Below are 16,226 nucleotides of genomic sequence, written 5' to 3'. Positions count from 1 at the left end.
GACTGACGGGCGGGCCTTAGTCAGCCATCCAAGTGCTTTTGATAGTAGGGGTCCCATTCGAGACTAGGCTGCAATATGTTCTAAACAAGTAGAGCCTAGCGTGCTACTAGCGCGGCGCATGCTCCAGTTGCGTCACAAGCCGAACTGGGACCTTTCTTGCTGGCGCTGCCTGCGTCTCCATCTTGGAACGGACAACAATATTCTTGTCAACAATATCTTGCGGCGACACTGTCCTTTATTCCTGCTCACCATTTAATCGTCTCTCATTCATGATAATCTGTGCTCTCTGATTTCGGTCTCCTTGCGTGCCAACAAACCAAGGTCGTGGCCTTCCCGCAAGAAGTGCGTTGACCCTTGCCTGAAACAGACTGGCTGAGACAGTACCCCGCCACCATGTTTATGATCAAGAACGGTATGTTCCTTCCTGTGCAACCACGTATTTCTATGCCGGACACATGTCTAACCTGCATTATAGTCAGCAAGTACCTCTTTGGGGACGCATCTAAGGAAGTCATCGCCGAGATCCCTCAAGGGCAGCTTTACCTCGTTCGGCCACTATCGCCCAAAGGATATTCCGAGCTCATCTACAAAGACGCCGTTGCGACCATCAGAAGGACTGGGCAGGAATATCAATATCAGCTAGTTATCCAACGAGCATACGAAGAGGGAGAGGAAGAGCTTGCCGAGGACGACGAAGATGCTGGTGTGGAAAGCTTAGATAAGGACGAAAAGACTTTCCTTCTAGACGAGAGCCTACACTTCAGGTGCGAAAAGAGATCTGGCGGTGAATCGGTTCTTGCCTGGCGCGACCTGAGTGGCGATCCAGGGGATCTCTACGAATTCGTTTGTGACGCTTCAGTCGGAGAAGAGAAGATACAAACATTTCTCCTGGCGGCCATTGATTGCCAATACGAACGAAAATACCGGCAGTCCTCTCAAAGAGCAACCGAAGCCGAACTCAAGGAGTTCTACTTTGAGACTGACGACGCAATCCCGCCTGCAAGTCCAGTTTCTGCTTCTATAGCCGACATGCCGACTTCCAAAGAATCAGCTGAACGCATGGCCAAAGATGTCAAGACAACTCCCAAGAAGGCAAACACTGGCAAGGCAAGAGAACCTACAGGAGGTGCGACGGTAGCGCCAGAGGCTCGGACTGCGCCGAGCTCCGGGACTGTCCTCACCAAACAAGCTGGGGAGTTACATCTCTTCGACTTTAACTCTGCAACCTTCATTCTCCAGGATCCGTCTGTGGTTGCTGTCGTCTCTGACCTAGGAAACTGGCGATATTGGTTGCAAATAACCAGCTCGGACGGTAGGGAATGGCTCGGACAAGAAGTTGTGGCAGACATCAACCCTGTCTTCAACTTCGAATATCTGTCGGCCATATTCAATCACTATACTGATGATGGTTCCGCTTACTCCTGGCTACTACGATTCCCGAACCAACAAGTCCTCGAAAACTTCCAAGAAGGGATCATGCAAGCACTATGGGAGCAACTCAATGAGATGAAGTGGTCCAAGGTTCAGGAGACCGAACGAGAATATGTGTTTGAAGCCTTCAACGACATCACTTTGGACGATGCTAAAGCGGAAGAAGAAGAAGAGGCCGAAGAGGAAGAAGACGACGAGGAAGAAACAGATGGCGGCCAACAGAGTGAGCACTACGATACAGACGAATCGGAAGACGATGTGGAGCTCGACAACAAGGACGGAAACGTCAACTCGCAACTGGCTGTGGGAACCAAGCATGATCGATCCTTCGTCGTTCGAGGCTCCAAGATTGGTGTTTTCAAACACCTGCCAAATCGCCATCTGGAGTTTACCACCAACATCTCCAAAGTGGAAACACCCAAAGGACGACTATTCTCACCAACCAAGGTTATGCTGCATTCCGAAGACCAGAACATGATTCTGCAAGACGACAAGAACCCCAACTCGCTATACCGTATGGATCTTGAGTATGGCAAGGTTGTCGATGAATGGAAAGTCCATGATGATATTCCGGTAACGAACTTTGCACCCGAAACAAAATTCGCCCAGCAAACATCTGCGCAGCCGTTCATTGGGCACAGCAAAAATGCGCTCTTCCGAATCGACCCTCGTGTTGCTGGTAACAAACTTGTGGAAAGTCAGTTGAAACAATACGTGTCAAAGAACGACTTTTCTGCAGCAGCCACCACTGAAAAGGGCCACATCGCCGTGGCATCGAACAAGGGCGACGTCCGTCTCTTTGACCGTCTCGGGGTCAATGCCAAGACACATATTCCGGCTCTGGGAGAGTCGATCATTGGCCTCGATGTCAGTGCGGATGGCCGATGGATCCTAGCGACGTGTCGAACATATCTGCTTCTCATTGACACTCTCCAGAAAGAAGGCAAGAACGAGGGAAAGCTTGGGTTTGAAAGATCCTTTGCCAAAGATAGTAAGCCACAGCCTCGGCGGCTTGGGTTGAGTCCTAGCCACGTTGCGCAGTTCCAGCACGAAACCGGTGCCCCATTGTCGTTCACCCCAGCGAGATTCAACACGGGCCCAGGCAGTACCGAAACCAGTATCATCACTTCTACGGGACCCTTCCTTGTCACATGGAACCTTAAGAAGGTGCTTGCCGGCAATAAAGACCCGTATCAGATCAAGCGTTATAGTGCAGATGTCATGGCGGACAACTTTGAATTCGGATCGGACAAAAACGTCATCTTGGCATTGCCCAACGAGGTCGACATGGTGAGCCGGAAGAGTTTCAAGAGGCCCACTAGAGAAAGCATTGCCGGGCCGCCGGCGCGGGTCAGTGCTGGGTTAATGACACCAAGACGCAGTGGCAGACAGAGCCATTTGCGGAACGAGATCGTCAATAGTCCTTATTAGCTCATGGGACAGCGTGTGTTTGAGTGGTGAGTTTGGAGCGAAGGACAGCGTTGGACAGATTTGCGTGACCAGAGCGAGGTGCGCTGCGACTGGACTTGATAGGGACTGAGGCACAACTTTCATCAACTTCCCGTTTGTGTTTGTTATTTGGATGGCGTATGCTGGAGAAGGCGATGAGGACTTGCATTCAGCAGGGTTGTTTTCCTGTGTCTATCATGACACATGAGGCAGAGTCTAGCCCACTTGAGTCGATTCGATACCCCTAGGCTTGATTTTGCGCAGAGCTGGCGAGGCGACGGTTTTTAATTAGTCAGTACTACTAGTATAATGGGAATTGCTACAATAGTCTCAATCAGTAGGGCTCTCATGTGTTGTTTGACATGCATTCCTTTCTCTCCCCTTGCATTTATTTTATTTGTGTTTGTGGAGACCGTTAGCCTCCATACATAAGCCACCAATGTGCTTGTGGCAGCCTCTCAGACATACGCATCATTGTTGTCATGGATGGCACCCGAGAAACTTCTCTAGATGAAATTCCCGGTCTCCTAGCTCAAAGGGCCTTGTTCGAGACAGGCGATTCCTCAACACCAAAACGGGCCAAGTCACAGGGTTATTTCAGGAGCCGATATTTTGAGCCGGCTCACCGCCTAACTTCGGTCGCCTAAGAACGTTAGGTGCCGTATCGCAGGAGACATCTGCGTAGGGGAGCCGCACGTGCTTCCACCACTGCACGTCGTGATTGTTTGCCATGCCATGGTTTCTGCGTTGACACTCAGTATGTACGCAGAGCAACTTGCGGGTACAACCAAGTCCATATACAGCGCGCAATCCGTTTTCCATCTCCGCTTGTCCTTGTGGAGCCACGGCGGCCTGGGCGGTCATGGCGGTCGACGAAGCAGGTATTTGGGCAATGAGGTGATCGTGGCGTGTGGACTTGGGGATATTGTAGAATGCCAGCCATGGGCGAGCCTGAGTTGGCTTGGCTGCCTGGAACTTGAAGGACACCCACTCCCAAGCTTATTTTCTCCCGGGTAGAGAACCGTAGAGCAGCGAGGTGTGGAGACCCATGTGGATACCGCAAGGTATGATTGAGCCATGCAATGGTTGCTGGACCGTAACCGCGTTGTTGCTCGATTCTTTCGGAGGGTAAGACAGATGGCTCGAAAGGCGGAAAAAATAGGCTGTCTTCAACCAGCAGTGTTGTCAGCATTATCATCTTCTTGCTTCTGCTGCGCCGCTTCATCATCTTTGTTGGCAGCGGTGTCCTTCTCCGCCTCCCGCATGACCTTATCACACCGGGCCCGTAACTCATCCACTCCGGCAACACCCTTCCAGTGCTCCAACAAGCCAATAACAGATTCATATTCTTTACCAGCATCATCACGACGACCTTGGTCGAGCAATGCCTGCAACCGCTCTGGAGCATCCAAAGCCCACTTGACCGTCTGTTTCTGCCTCGTCTTCTTCCTCGCTTCGATCATCTCCTTTTGTTTCGTCTTTTGTTCTGTTCCAGCCTCGACCGGAACCAAATCTCTTACCACGCTCAACAACCGATCCAGTTTCTCCGCGAGTTTCTCCACACCATCTAATCCCACGTCTTGGTCTTGGTCTCCCTTTTGTAGTATAGTAGTGGCAGTGACAACACCACTGTTGTCTCGTTTATGCATGCCCTTTTGCATCTCGGCAATCGTCCCCACCGCCTTGATCAACTTACTATAGTTATCGTAGACCAGTGCTTTTCTCTCGCCGTCCAGGTTCCGAATCTCGCTGACTAGTGTGCTTTCAATCTTGAGGATGTCTCGTAGACCCGCAGTCTTGAGGAGTTCGGATACATATTTCTCGGCGTCGAAGGCTGGGTCGTCTAGTTGAGCGGTTAATGTTGTTGTTGATGTAGATGATGTTTCGATAGGGACTGTGGTTGATGTGATTGTGGAATCGGATGCGTTGGATGCGATGCTCGCTGTGCGGCTGATGTTGAGGTTCTCGTGATGTTGGTCTCTGCCACCACCTTTGAGATTGTAGTAGTCGCGTAGAGCGGCGCGGTTGCGGCGATGTGCCGTGGAAGTTGAAGTGGAAGTGGAGCTTTGTTGAAGACTGGGTGCGGGCGAGGAAGTGCTGGTTCGTGGAACGTCAAAGGATGGCCGCATCGAGGAAGAAGATATGGGTGTCCCGTTGCCGGTGCCGTTGCCGTTGGGCCCAGAGGGACTGGGACTTAATGGAGAGGTGATGATTCGAGGGACGCCGACCGCAGGGGATTCGCTGCGCGGGGATGTGATTGTGGCCATGATGTTCAAGTTAGGGGTTGGTAATTACATTATTCAAGGCATAAGAAGAGTGTACTTTGTATCGGGGATGGAGGGACCCTGGTGTTATTGTATGCAGGGGCAGAACGACAACCGCAAATACCAGGTGGTGAACACCAAGTAGCGAACACAGAGAGCATGGTAGTTGGAGTTGTCGACACTCAGCCTTGCGCAGGATACTAGCGGACTTATGAACATGATTGGCTACGGGGCAAGTAGCGATATCCACTTCAGCCTTGTGCGGGCCGATCATTTCTCCGTCCATCTCCTTCATTGACTGCCCTCATGTTTCTACTACCTTATGTATATCTCTTTCCCAACGACCATAGAACCCATTGACGCCCCTGAGCTATCGTCTACAATGGCTCTGGCGCTATCCAAAAATTAGGAGACTCCCAGACCCAGCCTCGTTTTGCAAACGAACACGTCCTCTCCTCTTACGATGTCAAGTTACCGTGTTACAGCCCACCACCCTTTTCCACAAACTATTCCCGGCATTCCTTAATCGGTCTACCCTAGATCTTACAACAACAGTCTGGACGGGAGGCGAGCCATCATCTTCAAGTCTTCAAGATAAACAAGAAAGAACCATCTTTATCCCAACTCAATGGCACCCCCCCAACCCCTCCAAGACCAACTATCCTCCCTCCTCCAAACACGCCACCACCTCCCCGTCCACCCACGCTGGCTATCCGAATTCCTATCAACCCGCGGCCCAAACCCACCACCCATGCCCGCCCTCCTATCAACAGCCCATTTCCGCATCTTGACAAGCGACATCACGACCTCTCTACGTCCCACCAATTCCGCCGAGGTCCTACCAGCAGACATATCCGACATCACCGTCAAAGAACGTCGTCTCGCCGGCCCAGTCATCACACAAGTTCTCGACGTCATCGACGTGGGCAGCAGTAAATGGAGCCAAGTCGAGGCCATTGAACGCGTAGAACGAGGCGAGGAGGTTCGGGGGCGTGAAGTCATTCGGACTGTTGACGACGGAAACGATGAGGACGCGGTCTCCGCGGCCCCGGCCCCAGCAGCCAGGGCCACAACCACTAGTAATACCAGATCAACGGCAACGGCAACGTCTTTAGGACCTCATAAGCTTTTGCTCCAAGATGCAAAGGGAACAAAAGTCCTAGCGTTTGAAGTCGTCAAGGTTCCGGGAATTGGGGTTTCTACTGCTGCTTCTGCTTCTGCTTCTGTCTCGGCACAGCAGCAGCAGCAGGGATCCAATAGGTCGATGGTGGAAGATCCAGGCATGGCTATTGGATGCAAGATCCTTTTGAAGCCCGGGACGGTTGTGAGGCGAGGAATGGTCATGCTGAAGCCTGAGGATTGTGTTGTAATAGGTGGAAAAGTTGATGCGTGGGATAGGAAGTGGAAGGAAGAGCGGAAGAAGAATTTGACGATGTTGTTGAATCGGGAAAATGGGATTGTGGGATAGGGACAGGGACAGTCCTAGCAAGGATTCAGCCGGTCATGGTGCACGGGCAGCGGAAGACGCCCACTGCATCCGAACAGATTAAATGGGATGGGAGCCGGTTGATTACGGGACAGGTACAGTGTTGGTGTTACGCGAGAGGTGTCTATCTATTCGCTACAGATTTGGCCCCGAGAAAGACAAATGATCTACTCTCAACATGAACAAGCCGACTCTACCAGCAATGACAGCACCATATCTCTTCGATTCACGAAGATCAGATCAACTACCACTGGACGGTGGACTTTAAGAGGCATCAACAGCAATCTCCAACCGCCATGGTGTCAGCATCTTCGCCTTAAGAAGATCCTCTTGTGCACCAGTGCCCTCGTACGCTCTGGCCAGATCGCTCGCAGAGAGATTACCAGCGGGCGGTGTCTGTCTCTCAGCCTGAAGGACAGCCATCGCCGCGGCATAATCACCTCCATCTTCGCCACCAACAGCCTGCGCCAGTTCCAGCCAGCCTTGCGGTTGTCCTGGCGCTAGCATGATCCCATTAAGAGCATCCGCAAGGACTGCTTGCTGATCCACCTTCTGGTCGCCTGACCGAAAGCCAACAATAGCAGTCAAAATCCTCGTCACTCGAACTTTATCCAGAACACCAATTTCCTCACCACGTCTGAGCGCTTTTAGGTCCTCCTCCACTGCTTCCAGAACATCATCGTCGTTGTCCAGTAATCCAATCACGGCGAGGAGTGCCATGGCTTGCACGTGACCAGGATGGTTCTCGACAACATCGAAGAGCTGCGATCTGGCTGCGTCTTTCTCCGCCGGGCCACCTTTTGCCCATAGAACCTGGGCGAGTAGACAGACAATATCAGGCTCCCCCTGGGACTCTTGTAGCGCTGCCTCAAACATTCCAATGGCGTTGTCGATTTGCTGCAACTTGCTGTATGCCAGACCTGCGGTAATCTGTGACGACAGCCTCCATTTCCGCCGAACCTCTGCATAAGCGGCGCCAAGTTCATCTGCATCGCCCGAGAGATCCAGAGCAGTTTGCGCGTTATCCACAGCCTCTGAGTATTGACCGCAGGCGAGCTGAGACCGAGCGAGATCTGCCTTTGCCTGAGCATATCTGACGAGGTATTCATTTGATTCGGACTTTTCGTATTCAGCTTCCGCTGCATTGCAGACCTCAACCAGACTTTCCGCGCTGGTGTCGTAATCGCCCACACGCTCGGCTAGCAGTGCTAGGAGATGCGTTGCAATCATGTCCGATGGCTGCTGCGTGTGGTATTGACGCATAGCGAACAGGGGCTGCAATAAGGCCCCGACTTCCTGACACCGTGAGGGATCCTTGAGCAGATGGTCGAAAGCAGAAATAGCAAAATGGCGTCTTGCAGGCAACGAGGCTGCATCTGCGATCTCGAAAGCGTGCGTGAACAATCCTCTTGCTTCTTGAAGGTTTCCGAAGAGCATTGCCAATAGCCCCTGTCCGATCCATGCTTCTGCGTACTCTGGATCCTCAGATTGGCCTCGCGTGAACGCTTCGTTGGCGAGTTGGTTATCGTTGTTGATGAGATAAAGAACACCGAGGTTCGTCCACGTCCTGGCACTATGTTCATTCAGATGCAGACTTCGAACAAAAGAGTGCTGCGATACTGCTGGATTAAGTGTCATGGTGACCACTCCCAGGGCATTCCAGAACTCCGAGTTGCCAGCCTCTAGCTCGATGGCTCTTTTGAAGCATTTTATCGCTGCTTTGAGTAGTCTGTTTGGAGGCTTCTTCCCGTTTGATCTAATCACCTCGCCGCCAGATATATAGGTGGAATATTCTGCCCAACCCAAGTTGTACCAAGCCACAGCCTGGGCGTGTGGGTCGGTTGTAGAAGCATAGATGGCACGTTTGTAGGAAAGAACAGCAGCAACGAGCCATCTGTCGGCCGCGTCAGAGGGACTGTCTCCTTCATCACTGGGTCTCAACATGTCGGGACTGATTTTGTCCACGTCTGCAAGAATACTAGAACCGTTCTCACTAGAATCTCCAAGCAACTTGGAAACGCCCTCCAAATCTGTGACAGCGGCATGGAGCTTCACGTGGCCGAGAACAGAACAAGAATCACCCACTGATTTCCACAAATTGAAAAAGTCCGTTCTGTGCTCAGTGATCTCGGCCGCAACCTCAAAGGCCTGGCATGCGAGCCGAGCTGCCTCGCCATACATACCGAGACCAACTTTGGCCCACGCACTTTCGGAAATGGTCTGAAGTAGCGAGATCAAAACACCAAACTCGCCGGGCTTGAGCACGAGGACGGCTTTATATGCTCCAATTGCTTCGTCGAAGAACCCCATTTCGCGTTGGACATTGGCGAGCATATATTTTGCAAACCACGTCTCCTCCGGTGACAGCCCGTGACTGATGCTCTCAGCTTTCGCAAAGGCTTTTGTGGCAGCCACATGTCGACCAGCGTTATGGTAGCTTTCACCCAGACCAACCCAGGAGTAGTAGTCGTCTGGTGAAATGCGTAGAGCGGCCTGGAAGGAAACGATGCTTTGGGAATAGTGCTGCTTGTTCATTTGCACGACACCCAACGCTGCATAAGGCCAGCTGTGGGCTTTCTTCTTCGATCCCGGCGCTGGTCTGGCTTTGCCCGAAGACACCACCCGTTGTGCGACCAGTTCGACCAAGTCCCACTCCCCAGAGTTAGCGAACGATTTGGCGAGCCTGTGTGCGGCTTCGAGCTCTGAGGTCGACAGTTCGAAAGCCTTCTGAAGTGCGACTCGAGCCCGTTGCTTGCTCTTGCCGTAGTCCTGGAAATAGACGCCTAGCAATGTATATGCCGGAGCATAGCTCGGGTTGGCCTTGACTGAGGCAATGAGGTATTGGTACGGTCCGGATTTGTCTTTGCGTGCAGAAGGGGCTGGGTTGATGTGCCACATGCAATAAGCCATCCGGTACAATGCAACTGATTTCATGGGTAGGTCCTGGCTCTTTTCTGATTCGATGACCGATAGGACCTCTTTGAGGCTGTCGAGGCCAGTTTCGAGTTCGCCATTCTGAGCACGACACCAGGCAAGCTCGAGCTTGATCCTGACGTTATCGGGATCGCGTTCAGCAGCCTGCTGTAAGAATCTGACAGCTTCGGCATAGTCTTCATCTTCTTCGAATATCAAGCCTATACCTAACAAGGCAGGTGTGAGTTTAGGCTTTCGGTTCAGGATATCTTGAAACAGGGCCTTTGCTTCGGGATGATGGCGAGGAGACTGGAAGGTGATTAACGCCTTGGCAAGAATCAGGTTCACGCCGTCAACGCTATTCTGTAGATCCAGAGCGTATTGCTGCTCTGCGGTCCGATATAGGGTCTGAGCTTTCCTTGCTGCATCAACGGTAGACTGCCAATCTTCGAAATGTAGATAAGTGTAGGCCATGATACGGTGACCTAACATGGATTCTGGACAATCCTCGAGACCTTCGTTCATGAGAATAAGCTGATCCGCCTCGGTCAGTTTCTCGCGTGTCTCGTCGGTTTCGCCTTCTTCGACTGGCGGTTGTGGGAAAGGAGACGCTTTGCTCTCGAGAAATCCGCGTAGCACCTTGCTTAGACCATCATTGGGAAAGAACTCAATGAATTCGCGGAAAATATTCACATCCCACTCTGCTAAGTCCTCGGCATCCACCCATTCTAATGCGACTTTCCATGCTAGGAGACAGCGCAGTTTGATAATGACCATGCCGTTAGCCATGTCCAAAATCTTGTCCCGCTGCCCAGGTTTGGCGTCTTTGGGCAGGACCTGCAAATTATCATACATTCGTTGGAACAGCTTCTGCTCGAGGTCGTGGCGCGCATCGTCGTCTCTGGTCCAGTCGATCAAATTGGCGTATTTCTCTTCGATTTGAAACTTCGTGACGGCTTCTGCCTTTACTTGTCTGGTAACCTGATCGATTTTTGCGCCGAGTCGCGTTCGTCTTTCGCCGATCTGGGTATTGATCCATTCCTTTTCTTCCGCTTCGGCTGACTCGAGGATGCGCTGATATGTAATGTTCGGTTGCATGACTCGGCCTTCGAGAGTTGGATAAAGTGGTGACGTGGGGAGAATGAGCTCCAATGCTCGCCGATACTGAGAACGACTGCCATGCTTCTTTGCGAAAAGTTCGTACTTGTCAATGACAGTTTGGCATTGCGCTCTATCCTCCTGCTGAGCATAGATCTCTGCCAACTTGAAGACCACTTCATGATACTGGTCCAGCTTGGCATTGCCTTGTTTCTCGTACAGTGTGATCAGGCCTTTGTAGGCTTGAACATCCTGGGGCTTGACCTCGGCAGCTCTGCGAATGGCCTTTTCTGCTGCCTCTAGGTCTCCGACCTTCTCCTTTGCGAATCCAAGAAAGAGCAATGCTGTGTGGTTCCGCTCATCTTGTTTCAGGAATTCTTCGGCCTGTTCCGCCGCCTTGGCATACTGTCCTGCGTCCAGCGAAGACTTGATAGCCTTCAGAGCAGCCTTGGAGGACATTGAGAAGTGAATGATGCCGCGTGCGGCAAATTCTGTTGATATTCAAGCCTGGAAAGGGTCCTTATTTCTCGGCAATCGTATAAAGAGCGTAACAGCATGACACTTGTGTAGTGCTCCGGTACAAAAGTGGCATTGCTGGGTTGAAAGCCCTCCCTGAAAGATGTTTATGCGCAAACTTTTATGCCGGCAACTGGGACAATTGATCTTCTAATAACGCCTCCCCAAGGTGCAGTCTCAAGACGTAAACTGGCACACGTAAGTTAATTCAAGGCAAGGCATAGAATCGGAATTGTGAAGAATGCCATCCGGCGTCATGCCTGTCAAACTGAACGGATACAGTGGTACGGTGGTCTATTGATACGGCATATGACAGTAAGGCGAAGCATTCGAACACCTAGATGCGCGGGCGTGTCCAATGGTATACGTCATATGAACAGCAGTCCGAGTCTACTTGGACATCATACTACTACTACTACCGAGAGACACCCTACAATTCCCTACATAGACAACCCTTCTCCTGCCCACCGTCAACATATAGATCCTCCTCAAAATATAGCAGCACGCAGCACCACAAGGACCCGACAATCCGCGCCCGAATTCCTCTGCCGCCGGCTGGTCCGAGTTGCCGCATGGTCCGAAGACCACTCCTACTTCCCTAGTCTCGAATGGCGCGTCAAGGTCTCACGATCGATGGAATCAGATTCAGAGATGCTGAGGGCCGCGAGATAACTTTCCGGGGCATCAATGTTGCAGGAGAGTGCAAATTTCCTCGGCATCCCGACCAACCATCTCACCAGCCCGATGGCTTCTTCGACGCAGACAATGTCTCGTTCGTTGGACGGCCGTTCACCGAGGAAGAGGCGCATATACATTTTGCCAGGTTGAAGAGATGGGGCTATAATGTGATACGCTACATCTTCACCTGGGAAGCTCTGGAGCATGCCGGGCCCGGCGAATACGACGAAGACTTCATAGATCACACTATCAAGATTCTGCGTATAGCAAAGTCCTATGGGTTCTATGTCTTTATGGATCCGCATCAGGATGTCTGGTCAAGGTTCACAGGAGGCTCTGGTGCCCCTTTGTGGACTCTGCATGCTTGTGGCTTGGACCCAACGACCTTTACCGCCAACCAAGCGGCGGTCGTCCACAATACCTGGCCAGACCCAACCAATTTCCCAAAGATGTTATGGCCGACAAATTACACTCGCCTAGCTGCCCAGACCGCTTTTACCCTCTTCTACGCCGGACGGGACTTTGCGCCGAAAGCGATAATCGATGGCAAGAATATCCAGGACTATCTTACTGACCATTTCATAGCGGCTTGCGCCCATTTGGCTCAGAGAATACACGAGGCTGGAGATCTGGAAGACGAATGCATCATCGGGTGGGAAACTATGAATGAGCCTCATCGAGGTTTGGTCGGTTGGGAGGACTTAGACGCCATCCCAGACGACTTGAAAATGAGAAAAGGAACGTGTCCGACGCCATGGCAAGCCATCCTGACTGGTGCTGGGCGGGCAGTCGAGATAGACACGTATGAGTTCGGCACCTTCGGCGCTTACAAGAGTGGCCGGGAACTGGTGGACCCCGAAGGCGTGTTCGCCTGGCTCTCCTCCAGCGTCGATGATTCCAAATATGGCTGGAAACGAGATCCGGGTTGGAAGCTCGGGGAATGTATCTGGGCCCAGCACGGGGTCTGGGATCCGACTCAGGACCTGCTTCTCAAGAGAGACTATTTTGCAACGGCACCAAAATCAGGCACCAAGTTGGACTACGAAGCATTCACCAACACCTATTACATGGACCATTTCCGGAAATACAGAGATGCCATTCGTTCCATCCATAAGGACTGCGTGATCCTAATGCAGTCGGCAGTTCTGGAGATTCCCCCAAGCATCAAAGATACACCAGACGACGACAAACGTTTGGTGTTTGCCACGCACTACTATGATGGACTTACTTTGATTCAGAAACACTGGAACAAGTACTACAACGTGGACATTTTTGGATTGCTACGGCACCGCTACTCGAACCCGGTATTCGCAGTGCGGCTTGGGGAGAGTGCGATCCGAAACTGCTTGCGTGACCAACTGAAAGCCATTCGAGACGAAGGACTCGAACACTTGGGCGATCATCCTACTTTGTTCACGGAGATCGGAATACCATTCGACATGGACGACAAATATGCATACAAGACCGGCGACTATTCCAGCCAAACGTCTGCCTTGGACGCCAATCATTACGCCCTCGAGGGTTCTGGTGCCCAGGGATATGCTCTGTGGACTTATACCAGCCAGGTAAGCTGACACCGACATAGTCGAGCACATCAAAACTTGTTGTGTGCGGATTTTTCTGACAATTATCCCAGAACAATCACGAATATGGAGACTTGTGGAACGGCGAAGATCTCTCGATAGTATCTGTTGATGACCCTCTTCTCCCACATGACCCGTCGTCACTTTCCGCTTACCCGTCCACTAATCCCTCAAGCACATCCTTGGGGAAGGGCCCAGGCTCTTACTCAGGCAGCACATTGATCGAACCCACCAATCTAAAGGATGCCTTGAGGACGCCCGATATCCAGCAAAAGGTTTCGGCAACCGGGCCTCAGCTGGCTTCGAGCAATACAGGCCTCCGGGCAGCAGAGGCGTATGTTAGACCGACTCCTATTGCCACGGTGGGAGATGTGGTCGGATATGGATTTGACCTCCGTCGTGTGGTGTTCACTTTCAGCCTTCTGTCAGACCGCGCCACCAAGGAGGACGTACCCACCGAAATATTCTTGCCCGAGTATCATTTCCCACCGGGCAAGACGCAGGTCGAAGTCAGCGGTGGGAGATGGCGGATCGATGTCCTAGACGTCAACGGTGAGGGCATGCAAGTCATGAAGTGGTGGCATGGCGTTGGCGAACAGACCATGACCGTCAAGGGTGTCAAGAGGAAACCTGGTGCATTATTGGATGAAGAAGAGGATGTCGATGCTGGGTATCTCGAGGCCGTCAAATCTACGGCTGAGAATTGCTCTGTCATGTGAAGCACAAGCAGAAGCATTGGAGTACCGCATGCATGATTGTGTGGCCTTGGTTGTCAAAAAGGCGCATGTTAGCGGTTTATGAAGCGCTGTCGATCATGATTACAACTGCTATAATTTTGTATTGCTCCCTGATCCATGGCATACTTGTAGCGCTCCACGGATGGAAGTTTTTGTCATTTGCTAAGCCTAGCTTGTAGTCAAGGCCCGTCTGATGGAATTTTGACCATTCTTGGTATACCAGACCTCAATCCTGATTTTCCACCTGTGGCTCAAGCTCAGTGGCCTCGTTGCCATGATTAGCACCATCTGCAGCAGCCCCGTTGCGGTTGTCGTTGTCGTGATCTACATCTTCATCCTCATGGTCATCCTCGTCTTCCCTCTCTTCATCGCCAGCAACGCTACTGTCGACGGTCCGTTCATCATGGTCTCCTCTCAACCTCCCACCCTTCCGCTTCGGAATGACCTTCAAAAACGCCTCTCCCCAATCGCCACATTCCAACCACCGCACCATGATCTCAACGACATGGTTCGTGGCCAACACTTTGCGCGACTGCATCTCCATGTACTCGCCGATGGGAAGCTTGGCCGTCTTGATCCCCCTTTCACGGGCGATCTTGTAGCAGATGCCCTTGTGGCGGTTCTTGTCGACCAGGCCGCCGACGATGTAGGTTGAGTAGGGGGATAACTCGGTCAATGTGTCGGGAGAATCGGAGGTTAGGTAGACTACTTCGCCTTTAGGGATGGGAGGGTGGTGGTGCTGCGGGGGTAAATCAGTGGGTGCTGGTGTTGTCGAGTCCGTCGATGGTTGGGTATCTTTCTGGGCTGATTCAAGTGCAGGATCCTGTTGAGACGTCTGGTGCGAGTCGTCCTGTAAGGATGATGATGAGGTTGGAGGTGGGTTTGCAATAGTATCTTCTGTGACCTTGGAGTCAACTGCAGCTGCAGGATCACCCTCAGCCTCATGCTCAGTCTCGGCTGGTTTGGAGGTGTCAGACTCGAGGTTGGGGTGTGTTTGTCTTTGGTCCACGTGCTCGGCTTGCTGACGGTCCTCCAGACGATTGGACTGAACACCAGCAGCAGCAGCAGCGTATTTCTCAAAGACACCCACCAATTTTCCACCCCTTGGCCCTTTCATAATCTCATCCGCGCGTCTGGCGGCCTCGACGAAGTCTTCTTCCAAAAACGTCACTCCCCGCCAGTTCAGGTAATGCTTATTCAGAACGGTATCGAACCGTTTTTTCAAGTGGCCGCCCCAGGAACTGATCACCAGATGGGCCTGGAAAGGAGCCCGCGAGTTATCAGAGTATGACCGCGTGATCTGCGATCCGAGGGATATGCGCTCCTTCTCTATCATCAAGCCGTCGAAGCCGCAGTCGATGATTATGGTGATGGGAAGTTGGACCGGTTTGCGGGGTTTCTTTCTCTGATTCTGCTGCTGCACAGTACCGGCGTCTGATGTTGGGTTTTGCTCGCCGCCGCCTTCTCTGGCTTCACGCTTTCTCGCCCGTTTCTCCTGCATCTTCTGCTTCCTCTTCAACTTACGATACTCGCGGCCCGCTTCCCATTCTTGTTTCTTGCGTAATTTCTTCAGTTGGTTCTTGGACAAGGGCTGCCCGTCCTGTTGTGCCGGGTCTGTACTCGTAGTCTTTGACTCCTGATCCTGTTCTTCGTTCTGGTTCTGGCTATGCTCCTCTGTTTCTGAGTCCTCACGTTCGACATTCTCTTGTCCATTTGCAACATCGGCATTGTGGGAAGCAGCCTCATCAGCCGGCTTGGATCCGTTCGCAGTCTCGGTGCTGGGAACAACTGCACCATTGACTTCGACGCCGGACAAAAGTGGTTGGTCTGGTGTTCGTGTATCTTGGGGGACTGCAGTCGGCTCAGCGTCAGCGTTCAGCTTTCGCATCTTTGTCGGCCGCTCTGCTGCCTCCATTGTGCTGGACAATGGTCGATTTTAGATAGTGCAGGACTCGGGGTTGTAGATTTCAAAAAGTTGTCCCGCATCATATTTTGGACGACACTTGCATTGGAGGAACTTGCAAGGCTCTGGCTCCCCTCATACCACGCTTAAAGCAGCGCCGTAGATTTA

General features: G+C 52.1%; 6 protein-coding genes across 6 annotated transcripts; 3 read left to right on the top strand and 3 right to left on the bottom strand.

The window, feature by feature from the left end:
- Positions 1–170: 170 nt before the first annotated feature.
- On the top strand, positions 171–3,220 carry HMPREF1120_06546 (uncharacterized protein). The gene is made up of 2 exons (XM_009160749.1): positions 171–412; positions 476–3,220. Exons 1-2 carry the CDS (start codon positions 394–396, stop codon positions 2,860–2,862), a joined length of 2,406 nt encoding a protein of 801 aa, XP_009158997.1. The 5' UTR covers positions 171–393; the 3' UTR covers positions 2,863–3,220.
- Positions 3,221–4,049: 829 nt separating this feature from the next.
- On the bottom strand, positions 4,050–5,147 carry HMPREF1120_06545 (uncharacterized protein; the record flags this gene model as incomplete). The annotated part of the gene is made up of 1 exon (XM_009160748.1): positions 4,050–5,147. One exon carries the CDS (start codon positions 5,145–5,147, stop codon positions 4,050–4,052), a length of 1,098 nt encoding a protein of 365 aa, XP_009158996.1.
- A 305-nt stretch (positions 5,148–5,452) lies between these two features.
- HMPREF1120_06544 (uncharacterized protein) lies at positions 5,453–9,895 on the top strand. The gene has a single exon (XM_009160747.1). It carries the CDS (start codon positions 5,773–5,775, stop codon positions 6,610–6,612), a length of 840 nt encoding a protein of 279 aa, XP_009158995.1. The 5' UTR covers positions 5,453–5,772; the 3' UTR covers positions 6,613–9,895.
- On the bottom strand, positions 6,895–11,100 carry HMPREF1120_06543 (uncharacterized protein; the record flags this gene model as incomplete). Its single annotated transcript, XM_009160746.1, has 1 exon — positions 6,895–11,100. One exon carries the CDS (start codon positions 11,098–11,100, stop codon positions 6,895–6,897), a length of 4,206 nt encoding a protein of 1,401 aa, XP_009158994.1.
- A 469-nt stretch (positions 11,101–11,569) lies between these two features.
- On the top strand, positions 11,570–14,405 carry HMPREF1120_06542 (uncharacterized protein). Its single transcript, XM_009160745.1, has 2 exons — positions 11,570–13,400; positions 13,472–14,405. The coding sequence occupies exons 1-2, from the start codon at positions 11,766–11,768 to the stop codon at positions 14,135–14,137; spliced, it is 2,301 nt and encodes a 766-aa protein (XP_009158993.1). The 5' UTR covers positions 11,570–11,765; the 3' UTR covers positions 14,138–14,405.
- HMPREF1120_06541 (uncharacterized protein) lies at positions 14,382–16,070 on the bottom strand (the record flags this gene model as incomplete). Its single annotated transcript, XM_009160744.1, has 1 exon — positions 14,382–16,070. The coding sequence occupies one exon, from the start codon at positions 16,068–16,070 to the stop codon at positions 14,382–14,384; it is 1,689 nt and encodes a 562-aa protein (XP_009158992.1).
- Between the last annotated feature and the right edge of the window lie 156 nt (positions 16,071–16,226).

Source organism: Exophiala dermatitidis (assembly GCF_000230625.1).
Source record: "Exophiala dermatitidis NIH/UT8656 unplaced genomic scaffold supercont1.5, whole genome shotgun sequence".
NCBI lineage: Eukaryota > Fungi > Ascomycota > Eurotiomycetes > Chaetothyriales > Herpotrichiellaceae > Exophiala > Exophiala dermatitidis.
Note: the sequence above shows the minus strand (reverse complement) of the source record. Positions and strands in the feature narration are given on the sequence as shown.

Bases quoted from the DNA above. Each gene is read 5' to 3' on its own strand.
- HMPREF1120_06544 (XM_009160747.1), top strand. From the start codon at position 5,773: ATGGCACCCCCCCAACCCCTCCAAGACCAACTATCCTCCCTCCTCCAA.
- HMPREF1120_06542 (XM_009160745.1), top strand. From the start codon at position 11,766: ATGGCGCGTCAAGGTCTCACGATCGATGGAATCAGATTCAGAGATGCT. The intron at 13,401-13,471 runs GTAAGCTGACAC...CAATTATCCCAG, and splicing joins TGTGGACTTATACCAGCCAG to AACAATCACGAATATGGAGA.